Here is a 22,898-nt window from a genome sequence, read left to right as displayed (position 1 = left end):
TGGCATGACTGAGGAAGGACCCCATACAAAGGAAGGATCTCACCTTTTTATATAAGGAATCCATCTCACTTCAGGGAGGAATTTCTCCTCTTATTTTTTTTTTTTTTCCTTTTTTCTTTGTTTTTCCCCATGTCTCTCTTTTTTTACAGAAGTTTTCACCATCTCCTTTCTCCAGTTTGTCAGCAAAAGCTACCATGTGAATGCAGTGAGAGATGGTGTACTGATTCCTCTCTTGCTAAAGCCGTTCCCTTTAGGGGAGAGAATGACCCCCTCTCTCTTAGGTGCTTTGTCTTGTCACTCATTCCAGAGATGGATCATCCTCAGCCATCTTGCCTGGCTGCATTTGCAGATCCATACCTTAATGGCCTATCATCTGTTTGTCTCCTTGTCAAATGGGAAAAGTGGCTATGACTTTAATGGAAATTATTTGCCTGGCTGAGTACTGACAGAACAACTTAATTTGATTATCTGTGATACAGAATGCTTTAATGCACTTACATTCGCTTTCTCTGTGCACATACACCCCCCCATGGAGAGTTTATCCTGAATTGCATTTCCCTAGCTCTCTCAGGTTGCTGCACTGAGCCTCCCTCATGCACGGGTACCTGTAAACCTTGACACACCACTTGCTTTAAAGAAAAACAGCACTGGAAAACATATCTTTGTGACAAAACCTGGCCTTGGAAAACAAAAGTTTAGCTTTTCCCTGAATAAAATCACAAGCCAGTGCAAGTATTTAAACCTCAAATACAGGTCTGCCTCAAAACTCATTAGAAGTGGAGGAAATCTTGCTCGTTACAGGTTTTAATGGATTCAGATAAGTCTTGCTTGACACCTGGACATCTGCCACACTGTGGAATGGACTTCTAAAATAATTTAATTTGGTCTTCAGCCAAGGTTTACCCATTCTTCTTCTCAAACAATGTGGTGATGAGCTGACAGATACCATGACTTGTTAAAGGGCCAACTGAGGTCCTTATGTGGTCTGCAAGTGAATGTGCCATGATGTTGCCAGGTTCCCAGATAAATATCGTCCTTACTTGTATAGACGATATCCTTTCTTATATCTTCCTTACTCCATTTCCCCCATGTGTTGCAGTGCATCCTCTGATTTCATGGTGACATGCAGCTGGCCCAGGAGCTACAGAGCTCATGAGCTTTGGGAAACTGGGTAGTAATAGTATAATCCCTCCTTGGTGTGGGGAGTAGAGCTTTGGTGGGTCAATGGAAAGCACTGCAGCCACAAATACATGGAGGTGCATGCACATATATGTAGCAGGATATGTCAGAACCTGACCAATGACAGTGTACAGAAAATGAACCAAATATTTAAAAAGATAACGAATTTTGGAAACTTTCAGATTAATATGTAAAAGAGCAATGCGTAATAACTACTGTTTTCCAAGCACTTGCTAATCTTTAGGATAGAACCAGTGTTTTTGTCCTCCCACTTTGTTTTTAACCTCCTTCATGCATTACCTTTGGAAGAAATGAAGAATGTAATATATATTTTTTTTTTTGCCTGAGTCCTTGAATTTTTTTATTATTGCATAAATACCTAGCTACCTGTTTTGTTTAGTTTATAAAATGCTCACTATGAAAACCTCTTGTGGCAGTGTTGATGTTGAAGAATTGCTCAAGGAATGATGTCGACATGTAGCAGCAAATTGCTGTGTTCTGCAGAGTTATTGGTTGAAATTAGGTGAGTCACCAAAGGGTGCTGCATCCAACACAGGAAGAAAAGGACCTTGCATCAGTAGGCACTGTTGGCATAGCAACCACGGTATTTGTTTTTAATTATCTGGAACTCAACAGAGAAAACGGCAATTAGGAATAAAAAAGTAGCTCACAAAATGCTGCGTTTCTGCCCACCCAAGGTTAAACCAGATGGAAAATGAATGACATCTGAGCACATGATATTGTATTAAGTCTGTGAAATAAACCTTAAACCAGTGTGATTAAATTAGATTACTGGATGAACCCCCAGACCAGGGGAGATCACAAAAACATTTCTGATTGCAGTTAGAGGAGAGGTACCTCGGTATTTATTGTCCTGTGGGACTAATTCCAGACACACACCCAAATGTTCTCTTTTATTAGCAAAACTCAAATGGTCTGATCTGTGGTGCACATAGACTTGTGCTGGGCTTCTTTCCACATATTGGTGCTCTACAGGGTGATATTAGAGACACACATTATTACTCCCTTCATCCATTCCAAATACACTAAAGGAAAATAAGAACTACCCTTTATTGTTGTGTGCTCAGAAATCACACATTTACAATCGCACTAACAGAGTGTCTCATTAGGGTCACGTAACCAACTAAATAGAAACTTAAATCAGAAAGTTTTTAAGAGGATTGTCTAAGTCTTTTAATGAGATCCTGTGTTTGGAGTTCTTTCTTAATAACTTGATAAATCTTTTTAATGCTTTTGTGTTTCTTTCTCTTCCATGCAAGACATTGTTGTGTTTTCTTCTGGCATCTCTAAATGCCTCTTCAAATGTCTTACGGAGTTTGCCTTTTCTACAGCAAATTGTTGCTATATATATAAAGAATTCCTAAAAAAAAAGTAGTATCTGTTTTCATGTAAGATGGAAGATAAGATCATATGGAGGATTAGATGGGTTACTGAGATATTGATACTAGAATAAATTTATTACTGATGTTTATCCTTATTTTTCCACATATTCTGACTATTTTAACATTTTGTAAGAAAATTATACATAGACAGGAATCTAAAGAGTGAAGACTGAATGAGAGCTGGACCCTGTAGGATATTGGAGGATTTATTTAGGATATAGAGGATCAGGTTCAAATACCATGTCTATGTACCAGGGCCTTTGCCAGTGGACTGTCAGCATGGAAGCTAAGAGTGGATTTTGCTTTTACTACTGTAATCAAAAGCATTCATCATTAAGAAAAAACTAAATAAAACAAAAACAACAACAAACCCAAACAAATGACAAAAAAAACCCTCCCAAACAAGCAAAAAAAGCCTTATCCTCAATTACTTTTGAGGAGTATAGCTACCGCACGTATAGCCTGTTTAACCAACATAGCCTAGCTTACGTTATCTAGTTATGACATGGTTTGCGTTTTATTTTCTGTTAGTTTTCCTTACAACTTTTTGGAACTTTATATGAGTGAATGTCTATAATTAATAAATATATAAGTGAATTTCTATAAATAATAAATATATAGCTAACCATCACTTTCCCATGTTGCAATGTCACTACAACTCAGGAATTTGTGATGCCTCTCAGGTATTGGTGCATTTTTCCTAGTTACAGAAGTTCACTTTAGAATTTCAGCTTATTTTTTCCACAGTTGCAAAAAGCATTTTGAACCATGATTAAAGCTTTCAGACCCAGAAACAAAGTCTAATATGACAGTTCAATTTGTTTCAATCTCATGACTTCTAGGTGTTTTCTAATTAATTTTATTGGGCTGATTTGTGATGCTTGAAAACTTATTCAGCACAGCTTTGTGTCTTTTAAACACAGTATAAGTGAATTAAAATAAAACCCAAGTCACTAGGAAGCCTGAGTCATTAGTTTTTTCTTTGAATGATTCATATCTTCTAGCAATGTTAGGACAATATTATGGCAGTAGCACTTGGTATCCATCAGTGAGCAGCCAGCAGGGATATTCAGAGCCTACATGAGCTGTTACTGGGACACCGATGGATCCTCATATTCCACGAACCAGTATTGTTGCGTGACCATCTAAAGCGCGTGATTCACTCATCTTGGGTTTCTGTCTTGCAGATTGTGGTGGCTGTGGTTCAGAAATAAAAAATGGGCAGTCATTGGTTGCCTTGGACAAACACTGGCATTTGGGCTGTTTTAAGTGCAATACATGTGGCAAGCAACTGAATGCGGAGTACATCAGCAAGTAAGTTGAGTGAAGGAGCATTTTTGCTCATTTTCAGCATTCTTAATTAATTCAGTATTACATATCTTTTAATTTGTGTTTATCAGTATTTGGAGATAAATAAAAGATTAGAGATTATTGTCTAAATTATTATATAAATGGTATTAAATGCAGAAAAATTCAAATTAAGAAAAGTAGAATTTGTCCATTTACCTGGAATGAGACTTTCCAAAGGCGATTGGTGGAGTATGCTTCAAAGCCTCATAGATACACCTTTTGTTATCTATGTTTGACTTTGCTCTATGTGATGTTGTATGAACAAGCAGATATTATCATTTCCATGAGTTTCGTGCAACCAAAAATGTTCTCAAAAAGTTCACTAAGGAGGTACCTATCAAGCTTTTGTGCTGCTCCAGACCCTTGTGCTATTGGATTTGGACTGAATGTGATGACAGCGATGAGAGTCAGCCCAAAGTGCACACACAGAATGAGTCCCATGTCAACACCCATATCAGCTCAGTGAGATATGGGGCTACCACTGGCCAAGGCACCTGGGATTAATTTCTGCTTTAGAGAAGTGTGTTGCTACGATGAAATTTTCTTAAACAGCTGACTCCAGAGATGATGGAGTTTCAGAGCTCATGTCCCACTGATTTTCAACAATTCTTTGGATTTTGATTGATAACATTTAATTTCAGAGCTTGCATTGGAGAGTGGCAGAACAGTATTTCATAAAAGGGTGTTCTTAAATAAAGTTTTGCATTATTTCAAATCTTGTGCTACTCTGCTGTATTTTGGTACAGTGAGTTTTTTGCTTGTTATTAAATAATAAAAATGACATAAATTGTAATGATATAATTATTGTTAAACCCTCTTTTTAGAAAGCTAAATGCCAAACAAAATAAGAAAAGAAACATCCTGCCTTCAATTAATTAAATTAATTATTGTGGTAACTTATAGGTTGGTCTCTAAGCAATCCAACTTCTATGCTATAAAATTAATTTTTATGTTTCTCTAGGGACATGTCCAATAAAATTATTCCTCTGCTAATAAATCTGTCTGACCATGGGCTGTTTTAGCATAACACACTAAACATATTAACTATGTTTAACTTGCACTTTGAAATAGGAGAAGAGTCTCCAGTTTCTTCTAGAGTAATTAATTTTCATCAGTTTAATGGTCTAAGTGTAGAACTTTGTAAAATTGTGGTCTAAACATAAAATTAACAAATAGCTTCACTTCAGAGCAATAGCCCACATGTTCTGAGCTTTTAGAAAAAAAGCTGTGACTCCTGGTTTTATTCTTCATATTTTTAAATTGTACACTATCTTAAATCACTTGTGGTGGTGCAATAACTGTTCACAGCATGCACAAATGTCCTGCAAGATCTCTTTTGCTGCTCAGGTTGAAGCCTCATAGTCATAACTGGCTTCTATGGAGCAGGTTTCCGAGTTGGTTAATCCATGACTGTCTTTAAGCAAGTCCAGTCAAGAATATCAATAGACTTAACTGTTAATGAAAACTTCGTTTACCTTCAAGGTAGTTGAGAAATTACTCTGCAGTATAAGCTAAGTACAATTAGATAATAATAAAAGAGGGAAAGAATAATATGTAGAAACAAGTATTTTTTACAAAGAGTGGGAAACACGTTGAAGTATTGAATGAGTGACGCTATCAAAACAAATGATGTGAGAGTCTCAGAAACTGAGTGTTGGGATCAGGGGATAGGCAACAGCTGAATTCAGTGACAAATCAGGAAAGTGGGATCATGTTAGATTCAGAAGGGCCGGAATAGTGCGTTAACTATTCAGTTCTTTACGAAGTGAATAAATACAGCTATTTGGGAGGTGGGAGTCCATAAACGCCCTGTGAAGTGTTGAAGTCTTAGCAAATTTAGCTGTATAAACTCTCAGTAAACCTCTAAGCCTATGTAAAACAATCTCTATGTCCTGTTGTTCTTCCCTAGGGATGGCATTCCATATTGCGAAACGGACTATCATGCAAAGTTTGGTATCAGATGTGACAATTGTGAAAAGTATATCACAGGAAGAGTGCTGGAGGTAAGGGAAATCTGTCTTTCAAACTCATCTGAAGAGACTTGCTCTTTTGGTTATAGTCATCAAATGAGTGTTAATGCAACAGTTTAATGTTACTTTTATAACACACTAGGACCTTTTTCTGTAGTTCTTTTCTGTTTCTTCTGTTATTCATTTGGTAATACACACACGCCCTAAATGGATGTTTGTGGTACTGGAGAATGTTCAGGTAGCAAAAGTAGTAAGTGAATGTGTTATCATGCACATTTTAATACTTACACTAAATTTGGGGTGCAGTTACCCATAGCAGGTTACAGAAAGTGATTGGTCCTAAAATGGTAGAAGAACAGAATTTTCAGCTTCTCTACTGACATTTGGCTTCACAATATTGTGTTTTTCTGTCCTGGTTCTTGCCTTGCAATGTCTATGCAAATATAGTATTTTTATTTGGTAGTATTTTAATGGCAATACGGTTAAACAATAGCATGTGGTGTGATGTGATTAAGAACTAGGTCCTTTCTGTCTCTATGGATGATGAAAAGACCAAAAAAAAAGGTTAAGAAGATGGGTATAGTAACAGTACTCAGTTGGATTTGTGGGACCTGGTGGGCACGTGTGGCTATATCTGTTTAACTGCCTGATGAGAATGTACTGAGCATTATGACAGTTGTTTGGTTTCATTATAAATGGAGCAATAATAAAACTCATTCTTTAAAGCTGTTGTAGGAATTTTACCATGACTGATTACATCTGTCACTGTAGTTCTAGGTGATGTTTTCAGTTAGTGCATGTGTGTCCCCCCTCCCCTTCCCCCGTGTTGCTCTGGTGACAGTGCTGTGGCACTGATTCTTTTCTTACTTTGGTACTGGTGCAGCCTGGGAGTGACTGTGATTGAAGTCTGTGACCTGATGAAAGATTCCGAAAACTTTTTAAAAAAGAGAACAGATGATGAAATGCAATCTGTAAAAGTACAGCAGGGTCAAATAGTGTCTCTATCAAACAGGAAAAATAGGATGAAGTTAGTACGAGGCAGGCAATGGATTTGAACAGGTACAATGATATTTCATGTCTGGAAGTTTGTTACAACAATATGGAAACTGTATGGCCTATAACCTTTTTTCCAAAAGATTGTATGAAACAACTTGTATTACATGCAACAAAACTAATGAAGCCTGAATATAGGTGAATGTCCTCTGTCCTAGCATTCATTCAGCTGCCACGATAGGTCCCGTTCCTCATAACCTCTCCCAAAATGTCTACTCCCATCCTACCTATTACCCTCTGAAATATCTCCAGAGTTTTCTTTACATTTCTGCTGCCTGTTTACACAGTCAAGAATTAACACACAATGTTGAGGCTCCTTCTGTGGTGAGCAGCCTTTGGACCTCTGTAAGAGATGACTTCAAATGGCTGTTGAGTTCCAATGTTGACCACAGAGAGCGGTCAGATGAGGAGTTATCAAGCACACCTTGTTTCATTAGGAAGCTACGCTGAAAATTGTGACTTAAGCAAACAGATTTGAAAGAATGCAGAGACTGGATCCATAGCTAACATGGTTAAGTCATTTGTTGCTCATCTGCAGCAGAGGAATTTGTTCATAAGGCTTCAGATTTGGGCTGGTTCCCCTGTCTGTCTGGTATCAAACTCGGTGTGTGTTTGCCACTCAACAGCTTGTTAGTATGTTTTATATCTCCTGGTCAGGAGGACAGAAAAAATAAGTAGTAGTTATGGCTGCTTTTTGTTGTAGGATGTATTTTTTGTGGAATTGTCTGGAATCCTGAACCAGTTTTCAAAACTTCAGTTGTTTGTTTGTTTGTTTTTACCATCTTGAATATAGTCTGAAGATGCACTAAAATAATAGAACAAGTTACTTTTGAAGTGGGGGAAGACCTTGACAGCGATAATTACTAGGCAGAGGAATAGTCACCCAAAGGAGCTGCTGGGAGCTATCACTTAGGTCCTATTAAAACAAGATTGGACAAGGCAATGGAAAATCTACGTTAGGGAACAGTCCTGCAATGACAAAGGGAGTGACTATATGACCTAATAGGATTTTTTTCCATCTCTGATTTCTGTGATAATGTCAGGAGGACAGCTGCTTCCACAGTTAATCTGTGCCCAGATTTTAGAATATTGTCTCCCTTTCCAACACTTGTTCACTTTAAGTGTTTATTCAGCAGAGGAGGAGGGAAGGGTCAACTAGTGTGAGTTACTGATAACTTATAAAAATATAGCTGTTTTTGTAGGTTGCTAGCCAAATACAATGATGATTTGGTTACTTAAATTCTTTCTTCAGTCCATTTTCTGAGGGCCAGAATCATTGCATGTAGTAAATGGGCTTGAACACAGGATAACTCTGTTTATAATTCCTTTCTTGTTTCTTTCTTCCCCTGCAGTGCACCTTGGCTTGTCCCCAGTCTCCCAGGGAACTTGTACTGGACAAGCTACAAAAGGGCCTGAGCAGCTGATTTACAGGGACCATAAATTCTTCTGTTGTTTTTAAAGGCAACAGTTTTACTGTTCTTTTTACAAAAAGTCTGTTCAGCAGTGCTTTTATGGGCAAAGTTTGCTTTGGTCGTGAAGCGTACAGAACACTGTTTAATGGAACATCAGCACTCTCCTAGAAATTGCTGGTTTTCCCCTGACCATATATATTGACAAACCTACGATCTTAAATGGGGAGCAAGAGGTGGCTAGAGTTTACCTGACAGTTCAACTTAAAATGCAGTGTGACTGAAAACCTTTAGGGAGGAAAAGGGTTTATTTCAATGCTTATGCTACCTATGGCTGTGTTCCCAACCCAACATTATCTAAAATTAAGCAATAATACAGAAAAGAAACACATTTTAAAATAAGAAGCTGTTGATTTTTATAACCAGCCATTTCCCTTTTGTTATGTAGCAATCAATTTCTCTGCATTTGGCACTAAAAAGATATTTGTAATCTCTTTTTTTCTATCACAAGCAGCTATTTATTAATTAAAATCCCAAGTTGTGGCAATGACCATGCTATAAAAATAGATTAAATAAGTGTAATTGCCTTTTGTCTAAAAATGCACTATATTTTACATAATTCAGACCCCAATACAAACCCCTTTCAATTGAGAAAACACTTTTTGTTTGTTTTATGAGTTTTTTAATCAGTCTTCTAGCTGCATTTTGCTCAGGGGAGACAGAGGAGGGTCATCTTCCTCCCAGTCCCTCCCACATGACAAGCCATGCAAGGGTTTGGAAGGCTGTTGAGGTGCATAGGGGAACCATGTAGCAGCTCCTGGTCCCTTCCTGGGGTACATGCCTGGGTTTCCTTAACATCTGATGTTTAGAAACTTTATCTCAATGAACAGAGAGTTGCTGGAAGTCTGTGTATAGTTTCTAATTCTTCGGATATCAATTGGTTTTAAGCTTTTTGGTCTTCTCCCCTTCAACTGAAGAACTTCAGGAGAATTTTGTAGAGAACAGGCTTAGTTCCTCTCAACTTTCGTTTTGCAAAACTGAATGAACCAAATTCTCCTCTGCTTGCAAAGTCAGCTCCAGGCTCTTATGCTGATGCTGTTGGACCTGCTCTGCAGCCCAGTGATGTCCATGCTTTGTTGCAGGTCTCCAAGACCAGCTCTACTGGTAGCTGATGAACAAGCAGTATCTCCACTGTTACTGGCTGGTATTTTGAATTTCATGTGAATGAAAGTTGACAGTGTTGGAGGTTATGCTTTTGGAAAAGTCTTTTGTAATTTATTTACATGCAATCCAATTGTTTTTGTAAGCACCAAGGGTTATTTTCAGCTCTTTAGTAGACTTCTGTCTACAACTGTCCTGTGATTTACAGCTACATGGCTGTGGCATAAATGTGTGCTACAAGTGCTGGTAAATGACTGTAAAAATGACTGTAGCATTTACTAAACATAAAGATGGGTCCAGCTGCTTTATCTGACAACCTAACATGGCATGTGGTACTCAGTATATGTGGAGGAAGAATTGGTTAACGTTTTTGTTTTACATGTATATGTAGATGTCTAGAAAAGCATAATCAATTTTTTTTTTTAATCTATTCATCATAACTATGTTACATTAAAAAAAAAAGGAACAAATACAGGAAACACTAGACAGGAATGAGACTAGAAATGTCAATTATTTATATGTCAGTTAAATGCCACTCATACCTCAGTGACTTATTAATTAAAACATTAATCACATTTTCGGTAGTTTGTTTTTTGCTTTGCCCTAGGGTTGAGCTGCTTTCATTTGCAACCACATCTACTTTGTAAATCAATTGCCTTTCCCTTTGCAAAAGTCTCTGTATAGCAGAGAGACGAGACTAATTCTTTACAGCAGGGTGTACAAATTTCTGCCTGCAGTGTGGAAGAATGGTTCATTCTGAAATGTCTGTTACCCTGCTGTTTCGCTAACAACAAAACCTAGTGATGTGTGAAAGGTGCTTGTGCAGCTTATAATATAGGCATTAATACTGAAACATGCAATAAAAGGGGCTCTGTCTATATGAACGAAGGGTTTCCTGTAGCATGGGCAGCCTTGCGAAGGCTGTCAGAGCAGTTAAAGGATCCAAGTGTCAGTACTAATCTTCAGTTAGAAACTGCTCTCTACGCCAGTTTTCTCCCATCACGAGAGAAGAAGGAAAACTGTTGGAAAAGATACGTCTAAATAGATCAGCATTAGCTGTTGCAAAAGGAAACCATCTAAGGTAGGAAACATTTAACTAGCACTTTCAATGCATAGTGTTTGCTGAGATTCAAGGCATTTTGCAGCTTGAGAATGGTCTCTGTTTTGGTGCCACTTGCATATGTCTGGGGCTGCTGGTTTGCAGAGGTAGGTTGATCAGCGCGTAATATCTGAACTTGGCTGGGTAAGCGTTAATTAATAGTTGACTTAGACTTTCTGCTTTAAAACAGGTATCATTAAAAATTCTGTCAACAAACATATAAATAGCAATGCAAATGTTTTTGACCTTAGCTTTTAGCCTTTGCTGTAGCCAAGTTGTATTTTTTTCACCTTATCTTTCTCCTACTCCCATCCCTTCCCTTTTTCAACCACCTCTTCTCTCCAGAAAGATATAGAGCTACACTTATCCAGATTCATTTTCAGAACTGTTAAAAATTCACAGTTTTTGGCATGTCAGGAAAAAACAGTGCATGTTAAAATGAACTGTTTGCATAGGTTTTTACCCTGTAAATCAGTTTTTAGGTTTATTGGGGAAGAGTACTGAGTAACACTCGTAACACAGGCTAAAGCCTGTTACATTTTTACCAAAGTAAGGGATTCTGCAAACTATTTCTGAAAAATGTGAAAGAGAAGTTCAGGATTGGAAGGAAACTATTTGATAGAGAAGAAAGAATGACTATTGCAGGTTTTGTGGGTTTTTTTTCACTTGCTGCTTTGCTTTTCTGTTGAGAATTTCTCTCGTGTACGGAAAACGTCCCCAGAGTGTTGCTGTACGTTGGTGCCTGTATGGGATTATTCCTGGTAGTGTTAGTGCCTGGTCTGACTCTTTGAGCCTGACAGAGAGGTGAATGGTGTCCACTGCCTTTTCCCATTATGCAAAAACGTAGTACCAGTTAACTCTCTTAAACTAACTTAATTGATTATTAAAGCATCAAAGCAGTGATTCCCATAGTCACCTTGATACCTTCGGAGCCTCAGCTGCAGACAGCACACAGCATGCAGTTACAAAACCTTTCTAAGTGATGTGTTGCTGTGGTGATGCCTTATCTAGTACTATGTGCCAGCATTTAAATATTTCGATAACATGAAATGTTTCACTTTTGGACGTCTTCAGTTCCTCATCCTATTACTTTGCATAATTTCATTTATTTCTGGTGGTGTCCTGGCTCACAGCTGGGCCACACTGTGGTCGGCCCCCCCACTGCTCTGCAGTGCCCTGTACCCACCTGTGATCCAGCCGCCAGCACAAACACCTCCCTCCAGCTCTCTCCCGTAACCATGGCAGTGGTGCAGCAGTAAGTGCACTTAGTGACAAGTGGCTTTGTTGATAAAGTATCTCCAGGATGTTCTGGCCCATGTGACAACGGTTCAGTGTGTCTGCTAATAGCAGGAAAGCAGCCTATGTGACTCAGTCCTTGTATCTTTAAGATTTTTCATCCTGCCAGCTTTTAGCATTTTTGTGCTTCTTCAGATTTCTTTTTCCCCCAAAGTACGAACTTCTGAGTGGTACCTTGAAATGGAAATGTGTGGATGAGTCTGAAAGTAGCAACTTCGTGCTTCCTGGAGGGACTATTAATGTCAGTTCTACACATGAGAGTGGCATTTTCAGTTCCAGGTAAATTTAGGGATCCAAAATATCATCCCTTGGTCAGACACAGAATGAGAGACAGCTTCTGTTCTCAGATGTTTGCAGCCTGGATCACCACAACTAACGTGAAAAGAGCTGTGCTGGCTTCATCTTATAAATCGTGCTGCCTCTTCAGGGCTGTTCAGTGTCGGTTGCAGCTTCATTCTTCCCATTTGAAATGAGTGGGCTAAGTCTACAGCTGCAAAGTCGAAAAGGAGAAAGATGACTTGCAGACATATTTGCCTTCCTTTGCTCCCTCTCCCCTGTCAAGGGACGTCAGAAGTGAGAGCCAGCTGCAGCTTGTCTTGGCCCTGGAGTGGGATTTAAGGAGTGGGAAAGTGGAAAAGAAATGAAGGAGGTTGTTGAGCAAACGGAAAACAGAAGCCTCTTCCAGTCTCAGTGGGTGGCAAGAAAAATTTGCAAAGCTGAGAAGAAAAGACAAAAGGGGCAGATCACTAATTGCATAACAAAAGCAACTGTGTGCAAAATCAGTGATTTTAGGCATGACAGACCAGTTTGATTTACAAGACCATGTACCAAATTCTGTAGAAAAAATGGACTGTTGGCCTTTTCCAGCTTTTCTCTGGCTGCAGAATTTGCTCCTGAGTCAGAGCTTCTTTGCAGATGTCGCAGGATGAGATTACAGTTACAATAGTGCTGATTTTTCTTAATGATTTTTTTCTTTTTTTTTTTCTTTTTTTTTTTTTTTATATCAGAAACTTTTCCTTCTGTGAGTCCGGTATATAAATGTCCCTGTTGGTACATTCGATCTATGCTTTATACCTGGAAGAATAAAGAGTGTGTGGGAGGCAGTAAAAATGACTCAAATGTGGGTGGGAAGTCTCAAGGCTCTGCAAAGTACAGCAGGATGAGCCAGAAACAAGACAATATGAAATAACTGTACATATGAGACAGCTAAAGCTGTAAGTAATGCTGCAGGTGCATGTATTAAACATGTCACATGACTGTTCCTTGGCATCTGATGGGATGATAAATGAATCCAGTAAGAAGAAGATGAGGAGGATTGATTCAAAACATTGCACTACATTTACGCTGGTGTAAACCCCATTGAAAATGGTTCATTTGCCCTGTCACAGTGCTGAAGTGACTCAGTGGTGAGTCAGGTCCACTGTGACTAAGAGAATTAGTGAGAGTTTTCCTCCACATAATTCTCTTTGTCTCCTGGCTCCCACACTTTTCTTTCCTCGGCACTGTTGTATAACATAACCAATAGGTATTTAACAAATACCTCTACCTTGGTAATATTGCCTGTACCTTCATACCCAGTAGGTGACACAACAGCTGTTTATTAACTTAACCATTATTGTATACAACCATTACTATCCAATTATTTGAGTTCTTCTGTAGCATATGCAAAACTCGGGCTTTGCTGTAAATGTGAATTGAGATTTTATGTGGCTACACTTAAAGGTGGTAACTGAGCACAGTATTCTACTCCAAGTAGTAAGGTTTATCTGATTTTTATGAATATCATCACTCTAATTTGAAAATACCCCATAGAATCCAGTTTATGGTGTCAGTATAGTCCACATAACATGCCACTGTGTGGATGCAGTGGCAGTTAGGAGCACATAGCCATTGAACAACACTCGATGGTGCGATGCTGTGCCCCTTCTCCAGGATATTCTTGAGATAAAGACAGAAGGGCAAACACTGGGGCCTTAGGCTTTACACAGCCTTTAGGATTAAACCCATGTCACACAACCCCATATTTAAGTTCTGGCCAAGAACAGGAGGGTTATATTAACAGATGGGGAATAAGAAAGAACAATCCTGATTTCAGTGTAGTAGGTAGAATAACTTGATAGGAAGGGATTTTTGAGCCAGTTCTGTGCTGTTAGCAAAGAGAGTTATTAAATAATAACTAATTTAGTTCTGGGAACAGAAATTAAATCCTTAGCTCAGCTGAAGTCAGGGAACTGCATTTAGTTACAGAAATGGTGAATTTGCCTCCATAAAACAATACAGTGATTGGTTGGGGCATTTAATGTTGAAATGCTTGAACTTGTTTGAAACCAGATAGCAGCAGTTGAGTCATGTGTCTTTCATAGGAGCTTTAGTCCTTCATTTCAGGGTGAGAAGCTGCATGATGGAAAAGCTTATTGATTGTCAGTGGTTTTGTGCTTTATTCTGTTATGCTTTGCTTGAACAAGGTGGTTGTCTGGTGATGACCCAACTCTTCAGCAAATTCATTCCATGTGAAAAGCTTTTAACTAAGAATGCTTTAGACCAGTCTTCTGTGGGATTGTTTCTGGGTCATGCAACTGTGCTGTGCCTTGGCATACCAGCAGGCTCACTGTTTTGAAGGCTGACTGCCATTATCTTTGTTCAGGATAGGATGCACTTAGGACTTCAGTTGGAGATTTTAGAGTATGAACATGGCAGGATTTGGACCTACCTCAATAGATAACATTCAGCGGTAATAATGCACTATTACATCAACCTATATTGTATTATACCCTTACAATGGAAAATATTCTTTGATACGATTGAATCATTGCAGCAGTCTGACCTTTCCTCACTTTCACACTCTTCAGTCCCAGCAGTAAATGGTGTCAGTTACCAATGTGCATTTTTTGATAACAAGAGAGACTTTTTTTAAAATTTATATTTTTTATGGGAAAGTTTACTGAAAACTTTTCATGTGTGGGAAAGGAAGCAAATAGTTCTGAATTTATTTAAGACATTGAATGATCTTGTCTAGTTTCTTTCTTCCCTTTACTAGCTACTTTACTAAGTAGGTAATGCAGTGAGATAGGATGTACTTAGGCTTCACTGGTGAGAGCATAATAAGAAATCTTGAGTCTTCTTTCCAGACCTCAGCTTATGCTTTGAGCTTTAGGCTGCTCTGATCTAGTCCCTCCTGTGTCAATCCATAAGCAGTTGTCACTCATCAACCGCAGTAAAAAATGACATTGATCACAATCGTAGCAATGGCATGAGAGGCCAGATGAGCAGTGTCATTGTGATAGAGTTACAATTATTATACATATCATCTTTTATTTATTCTATCACTTCATCAGTTCTGGCAGCCATAGGCAGAGAATGAGCAGAGCTTTTTGCTGAGCTGTCTGCAGTAATGTTATATCTTCTCCTGAGTGATGACAGCTAATTTAAAACCCAACTTTAAGTAGTTAAGGTTATTCCTTCCAATTTGAATTACTCAGATTTTGCTAGCATTGCATGTTTCCCAGGCCTGGTGTTCATACTGCTCTGCAGACTTTAGGATAACACCCCATACTGTCTTCAAATAGTACTTTAAATTATGTGATTCACATTTGTCACATCAGGTTCATTCTTCTTTTATCTAGTTCAAGCCCTGAAGTTATGAGAAATGAGAAAAGACGGTTGTATGCACTTTGTTGTAGAGCTTTCTGGTTCTGCTTTAAGTGAAGCATGGGTTTACGTGTCTATGTGCTGTGGGACAGACAAGAACACTATGGTGCTCTCCATGCTTAGAGCAGGGATTAAGGGGAGGTCATTGGCTCTGCTGGGAGAATGTTCCTCATGTTGACCCAGCCCAGAATGCTCTGCTTGCTGCTCAGAGGAGATTTACCATTTAAAGTGACCTTTCATCCCTAAAGGGAATGAAGTAATTCATAATACATTGTCTTAGAGTGTTAAGGGCTGTTTTGATTCCACTTTTAAATTACACACTAAGACTTCAACTCTGTTATTGTGGAAAGCTGGTGTGGTCACTTGAGGAGAAATTAAACTGTTGGTGGTGTACTGTCTTGTTAAGGACATGCTTTGCTATTCAGGTTTGAGGAAATCTCAGCTAAGAATATTTAAATTGATCTTCATAATAATACTGTCTTCACATCTGAATGCCTGGGCACAAAGACCTGATATAGTCTTGAAGCAAATGTAGGCTATTGAGAAGGTTTCTTATAATCTGCCACTTGAACCATGAGAGATCTCTGAGATGAATGTCGCTTCTGTACTATGTGTGTGTTGATATTTTATTAAGCACTGAGACACCAATCTGTCAAACTAAGCTTTCAAACTGTGCAAAAAAAGTAACCATATGGTTAGAAATTTGTTTGCTGAATTAAACTCCCTCACATCAATATAACCAGGAAAAGAAAAATAACAAGGCCATCATTACAACTAAACTGAAAGCATAAAACAGTTGCTGCCCTAAACTTATAAAATTTCTGGGTTCTTCTGAAACCAATTGTACATCTACGAGATGAAGCCTTTGGAACACTCTGAAGAGAGAGGAGAAAGGGGCACTGCTGAAGGCCTCCTTGGCATGTGGCCAAGTAAGGTTTTGTTGGCATTCAGACCTAACACATCCAGGTCCTAAGTTTGAATATAATATAATTTGCAGTATCTAATCAGGCTAACTGTATAAACATATGAGGAAATATTATTAGTTAATTCCTACATCAAGTTCCTAACCTCAGATTTAGCTATCACCTTTCATTTAGAAAGATGGTGTGTTCTGTTATAAATACTTACAGTGATGAAGAGTCTGCCATGTCATGTCTTCTGTGCTTTGTTTAGAAGAGGGACATCATAAAATTTTCTATGCAGACTTTGAGTGTGTCCCATGTTAATTCATAGAATCATTTCAGTTAGAAGAGACCCTGAGGATTATCGAGTCCAAGCATAACCTAACTCTAGCATTAAACCATGTCCCTAAGAACCTCGTCTAAATGCCTTTTAAACACCTCCAGAGATGGTGACTCCACCACTTCCCTGGGCAGCCTGTTCCAACGCCTGACAACCCTTTCCAGGAAGAATTTTGCTCCTAATATCCAATCTAAACCTCCCCTGGTGCAACTTGAGGCCATTTCCTCTTGTCCTATCATTTGCTACTTGGGAGAAGAGACCAACACCCTCCATGCTACAACCTCCTTTCAGGTAGTTGCATACAGTGATAAGGTCTCCCCTCATCTTCCTTTTCTCAAGGCTAAACAGCCCCAGTTCCCTCAATTGTTCTCCATCACACTTTTGCTCCAGACCCCTCACCAGCTTCATTGCCCTCCTCTGCACTCTCTCCTCTCCACACTCTCAATGTCTTTCTTATGATGAGAGGCCCAAAACTGAACACAGGATTCAAGGTGGGGCCTCACCAGGGCTAAGTCCAGTGGCAAAATCACTGCCCCAGTCCTAATACAAGCGAGGATGCTGTTGGCCTTTTTGGCCACCTGGGCACACTGCTGGCTCATGTTCAGCTGGCTGTCAGTCAACACCCCCAGATCCCTCTCTGCCAGGCACTTTCCAGCCACTCTTCCCCGAGCCTTTAGCGCTGCTTGTGGTTGTTGTGACCCAAGTGCAGGACCTGGCACTTGTCCTTATTGAACCTCATACAATTGGCCTCAGCCCAATGATCCAGCCAGTCTAAGTCCCTCTGTATGGCCTTCCTACCCTGCAGCAGATCAGCACTCCCACCCAATTTGGTGTTGTCTGCAAACTTACTACAGTTGCACTCAATCTCCTCATCCAGATCATTGATAAAGAGATTAAACAGAACTGGCCCCAATACTGAGCCCTAGGGAACACCACTCATGACCAGCCGCCAACTGGATTTGGCTCCGTTCACTGCAACTCAGAGGAAATAATGCAAAGTCCGTTGAAGTTATGCTGGTGTGACCATTAACAGAAGGATCACTCCTCCTTTCCCTGATTTTTCTGTTATAATTGTATCTAAGTTATACAAAGAAGTCTCTCTGTACCATTTTACAGCTAGTTGACATTTCTTACTCTACAGAGTGAATTAAAATGATATATTTGGTTGTGCTGTTAAATTTAGGGAAATAGATTTTATTCTGTGATGCATCCAGGTTTTCTGAGAATGTGTTCTGACAGTTTATTTTAGCAAAGGAGTAACTGAATTCCCTCAGAGAGTGTTAGCCTGGGAGTTGTATCGGCTGTGCTAAATCAATTGAATTATTGAGGCAAAGCATTGTATTAGCAATGCTTGTGCAGTACAAATCTTCCAAGGGAAATTGTGTTTCTTTTCAGCTTGATATTCCAAATTTAAATTTATATCATGATAGTTAAGTAATCTTTTGTGCTTAAATAACTGCACTCAGTCAAGTACTTTTAAACCTGAGGTTTAAACCTGGTACTGATCCTTCATGGTCTGGTGCTTTAAGGTGTCAACACAGATAGTAGTGACCATCTTTTGTGTCTAAAGGTGCAGAAATCACGCAGAAGTCTGCACAAATGACACCATAAAACAAAGAATGAACTGGAACAAAGCTGTTTTCAAAATGGCAATTCTGATGTGATGCATAGCTCTTCCTTATTGCTGATTTAAAATACTGCAAGAAGTTAACACTGAAGTAAAACCAGAGATTCTTTAACCTAAATTTATCACCCTCCTGTATTTGATATTGTGAATGCAAAATAGCCACCAGACACAGATTGTGTTATTTAGTATAAAAACCTCTGTAGGTTCCGACACTAAAAAAAAAAAAAAAAAAAAAAAAGAGAGACAAATCAGCCTTGTAGTAACAGTGTTAAATTTCTAGATTAATAGTGCAATGCTGTGAGAACATATTTACATGCTGAAGCCAGTGGGGCAATACTTGATAATAGTTTCTTAAAGGTACACATAAAGCCCTTTCAGCCTTTTCCGGGTAGACATTCCATTATGAGACATTCTACATGGACCCAAATTTGCTTATTTTTAACTCCAGAACTTCTACTGAAGTCAGACTTAGCTTAAATTTAAGCTAACTTAGTTCTGTGCTTTAGAGTTGGTCTCTTGGCTTTTATTCATAATGGAAGTGGCATTGAGCTTAGGCCACTTAAACCATGGACCATTCTTTCTATGACAGAAGAGTATCAGGTCAAAGAGAGGAACGAGATGGCAAGATTTGGCTTTCAGTTCTGTAGGGGGAAGACTGAGGAATGCTGGGAGCATGCTCAAGAGCTGGCTTTGGGCTGTTGAACTCTGTTTTGTGTCATCTCAAAGATGGGTTAGGGGTGCAGTTTGGAGGGCTGGCCCGTGCCATCTCTTCAGAAGAGCACACCTCCCTGGAAGCTATTTTTGTCACTGGTTCAAGCCACCATTGCCATGTGGTGCTGCTGTTCTTGCCTGTGGGAAGCAGGGCTAATAATTTTGCCCACAGTTGGCCATAGCTTTGAATTTTGGCCAAGCTACCAAAATTGAGTCTTGCACAAATCCCATGATACAAGAATCTTCACTGTATTTTCATTTGAGGTGAACTTCAGCCTTGTCTGTGTTACGTGTTGATGCTCTGACATAGACAAGCCCTTCCTCCTTTTAGCAGGCAGATGACTCCTCTTGAAAAACACACTGAGGCCAATGGTGAAACAGTTTAAATTAATGGGGTTGTAAGGTAATTGGAAATTTAAATTCATGAAAACTGATGAGTTACTAAGCTGTTCTGAGCAAATCTAGAGCTCAGTTCTATTGTCATTCCAATCAATCAAAATGGTGGTATTAAATTATGACAATCTCAGAGCAACTGGCTTGTCTATGTAGAGGAACTTAGTGCACAGTACTCAAAGTGGCAGCTCTATACAGTCCTATGGGCACATCACACACATTCCTCATGGAAACCCTTGAGGGTTACCTGCAAGCCACTTTCAAAGCAGATACAAACATTTCTTGAACAAGATGGTTCTTGCTGTCTGTTAAGTGTTTAGTGGGTCAAGAAGAACCTACAGTGAATTGGAAATGCATGCTCAAGGTTATGACCTCCCAACTTCTGCAGGTGAGTCCTAAGCTACTTTTGGCTTGGTGCACAGTATGGTCATCTACAGGGAAAATGTGTTCATTATATAGAATTTTTTCCATTCTGTAAATTGAGAGTCTTAACTCTTGCACATTAACTTTTTTTTTGTGTGTAAGCAAGACCATAATTACATTTCAAATCATGAAATGCCTATAATCGAAAATAAATGCTGTGGTTGTAGGAAATTATTGAGCTAATTGGCATTAACTAATTTATTCTAATTAGTCATATGCTAGAAGATGAGAGAAAAACTCCTCATAGTGAAGCTGCTGAATTGATTGGTATAGTTAATCACCTGTACCTTTTTTCCCAAACAGGCAGGAGAAAAACATTATCACCCAACCTGCGCACGATGTGTCAGGTGCAGTCAGATGTTCGCAGAAGGAGAAGAAATGTATCTTCAAGGTAAAAACAAACAAATGAAAACCCCAAACCCAAACCAGTTACAACTGGCAGCATGGCCCTCTTGGCCATACCTGCTAGCATGGCTCAGCTGTTTTACACATATTCGCATTTCATCACCACCACATAACGTGAAGTGTGCAATGTCTAGGCCAAAGAAAAGTGAAAACAAACCCTTGTTGCTTCTTACTATTTCTCTGTCTCCGTTCAAATCCAGTGGCAAGTGTGAATCACAGAAAGGATGAGTGGCAGCAGTTATTTCCTGCAAATGGAAGTACTTTACAGTGAAGATTATAAAATTTTATATTTACTAGAAAAAATGTTTATTTTTTTTTGTGCAGTGATAAGTGGTACAGATGAAAGTTAAGACACATGTAGAACAGCAGGCTCCCTAAAGCAGTCCTAAGACCAGTTCAGTAGCTGTTCCCATTTGGTAGGAGGAGAAAATCTGAAGGTCCTTACCTGAATCCCTCTCAGTCAGACCTGACTGCCCTCCGGGGGTGGAGAAGAGGACGCCTTGGAGCTGAAGCCCTTACCAGACAATGTGCCTGTACTTTACACAGCCATGAACTTGTATGACTTGGGAGAAAGCTACATAGGGAGAATTTCAGTCTTTCTTGTCAGGGAATTTCAGTGGTAATAGAGAACAACTTGCACAATAATTTGTTCAATGGAAAGAAAAAGTTATTTAACACAGATATGAGCTAAGATCTGTATTTCATATATAGCATCTTTTAGCTGTACTAAACTGATAAAACTGTCTACACAGTTAAATACAGGGTCAGACACCAGAGAAAATGAAGGCTTTTGCCTATGTCTTTGACTGGCAGTATCTTTTCAAAGGAAAACAGAAAAGACAAACTCAGTAGGACGTGGGAACTGCAAGGCTGGTGTATTATCCTGAAATCACATGCTTGCCCAGATCTGTATTACAACTTTACAATTGTCCACAGTTTTCTAGAAGCATACTTTGAAATCATTCATTAAGCTGGAAAAGTTAGGCTTTATTTAAAACACAACAGTGGTCTCAGTAAGATCTAATTATAGTTGAGTATGTTATTTTAAATGATAATTTTATTGTCACTTTGGTTTACAATAAGAACTAGCTCATTAAAGGACATAATGATCCTTGTCTGTGCTCATGGATTCTCCCTCAGGAGCCAGAAAATGTTGTGGTTCTCCCAATTGCAGAGTAGCTCAGCTACTTTGATCCTGAAATCTCCTGAAATCAATGCTTTAAAAAAAGATATCGAACTAGTAATTGCTTCTAGATTTCAAACTCTGTGAAACTAGGTTTCAGTTAATCTTTTTTTTTCAGTTCAGTTTGTTATGAGTGTCTATTTCTTAGGTTCTGTGCCAATTTTTAATTCAAATAATCAAGAAGTATACTCAGATTCTGTAAATTTGGACCCATCATATTCACTTTTATTTTCTGATTTTTCGCATTCATACCAACTTACAATTATACAGTTTTTGTTGTCACATGAAGAACAGTTTCCATTAGAAACTGGTGTTAACTTCATAAGATATCTGTGATTTCAGTTGCCTGACCTGATGTGTTAGATAATAAAAAAATGTCAGAGCCCAGAGTTTTTAACTAGCTCTTCATCCTCTTAAAGGAACTTTACAGTAGTTTCTTAAGTGTTGCGTGTTCCTCAGCACAAACTGAGTCGTCAGTGGTTATCCAGCAGATGACTTTTGGGTGAAACAACTCTTTTTCTTCCCTGTGAAAAAGTTTCCTAGCCAGTTTTGTGTGACCACAGATAGCCATCATTCAAGAAAAGTTGATCTAAATACTTCTTAAAACCATTGGGAAGATTTCCATCAACTTATGCAACAGTTGGGATAAATGCTTTCCGTGGGCAAGCTCAGACACACTCATAATTGGAAAATAAATTAGCATTGGATTTAAAGGTGCTAAAAATATTTTTTTTGTAGTTGCTCAGTCCCAAAAAACTTCAGTAACTTAGTAAACATGATTTATCCGGTGCTTACTTATAGATAGTCTTATACTGCTTGAGTCTGGGTTCACCTGGGTTAGTTTTTGTGAAATACTAATGATGTCCATCTGTCTTCTGGGAAATGGACTTTGTTTATCTCTTGTTTCCAAAATCCACTGGTTAGAAATCTATCAAACTGCTGTGAAAACAAAGCATTTCCAATAAATCTTCTTGGTGCTCTCCACACAGTATAAACATTAAATATTTATAAAACAAAAGTTCTCAACTTCCCATTTAGTCAGGCAGAAGTTTCAGTGCACTCACGTTTGCTGACTGTGTGGAGCTTTAATCTGTGGCTTGTCCCAGCTCAGACTGGCATAAACACAAAGTGGTATTTTATTATTAAAATTTACAAATAATTATTTTATTTTATATTGTTACACACATTCCACTTCCATTGAACACTGTGTTCAACTTTTTAGAAGTCTTGTTTTTAGTTTTGGTGTTTTTTTTTTTTTCCTTCATGACTGATGCAAAGCTGTTAAGTTTCTTCCTCACACTTATGTATACTTATATCTCTCAAGTTCATAAGCCTCCCTTCAGTAC

The 22,898-nt window shown here is 38.7% G+C and overlaps 1 protein-coding gene across 17 annotated transcripts in view; it reads left to right on the top strand.

Annotated features, from left to right (window-relative positions):
* The window catches only part of ABLIM2 (actin binding LIM protein family member 2), a 146,882-nt gene that overhangs the window by 64,898 nt on the left and 59,086 nt on the right, over positions 1–22,898 (top strand). For all 17 annotated transcript variants that reach the window (XM_082051678.1, XM_082051683.1, XM_082051681.1 and 14 more), the window contains 3 exons: positions 3,770–3,896; positions 5,842–5,935; positions 20,268–20,355. In XM_082051678.1, coding sequence (XP_081907804.1) covers positions 3,770–3,896; positions 5,842–5,935; positions 20,268–20,355 — 309 coding nt within the window. The remainder of the gene's footprint in view (positions 1–3,769; positions 3,897–5,841; positions 5,936–20,267; positions 20,356–22,898) is intronic.

This window comes from Streptopelia decaocto, assembly GCF_964273445.1.
Source record: "Streptopelia decaocto genome assembly, chromosome: 4".
Classification (NCBI taxonomy): Eukaryota; Metazoa; Chordata; class Aves; order Columbiformes; family Columbidae; genus Streptopelia; species Streptopelia decaocto.
The sequence above is the reverse complement of the archived record's forward strand: the minus strand, read 5'-3'. Positions and strand labels throughout refer to the sequence as shown.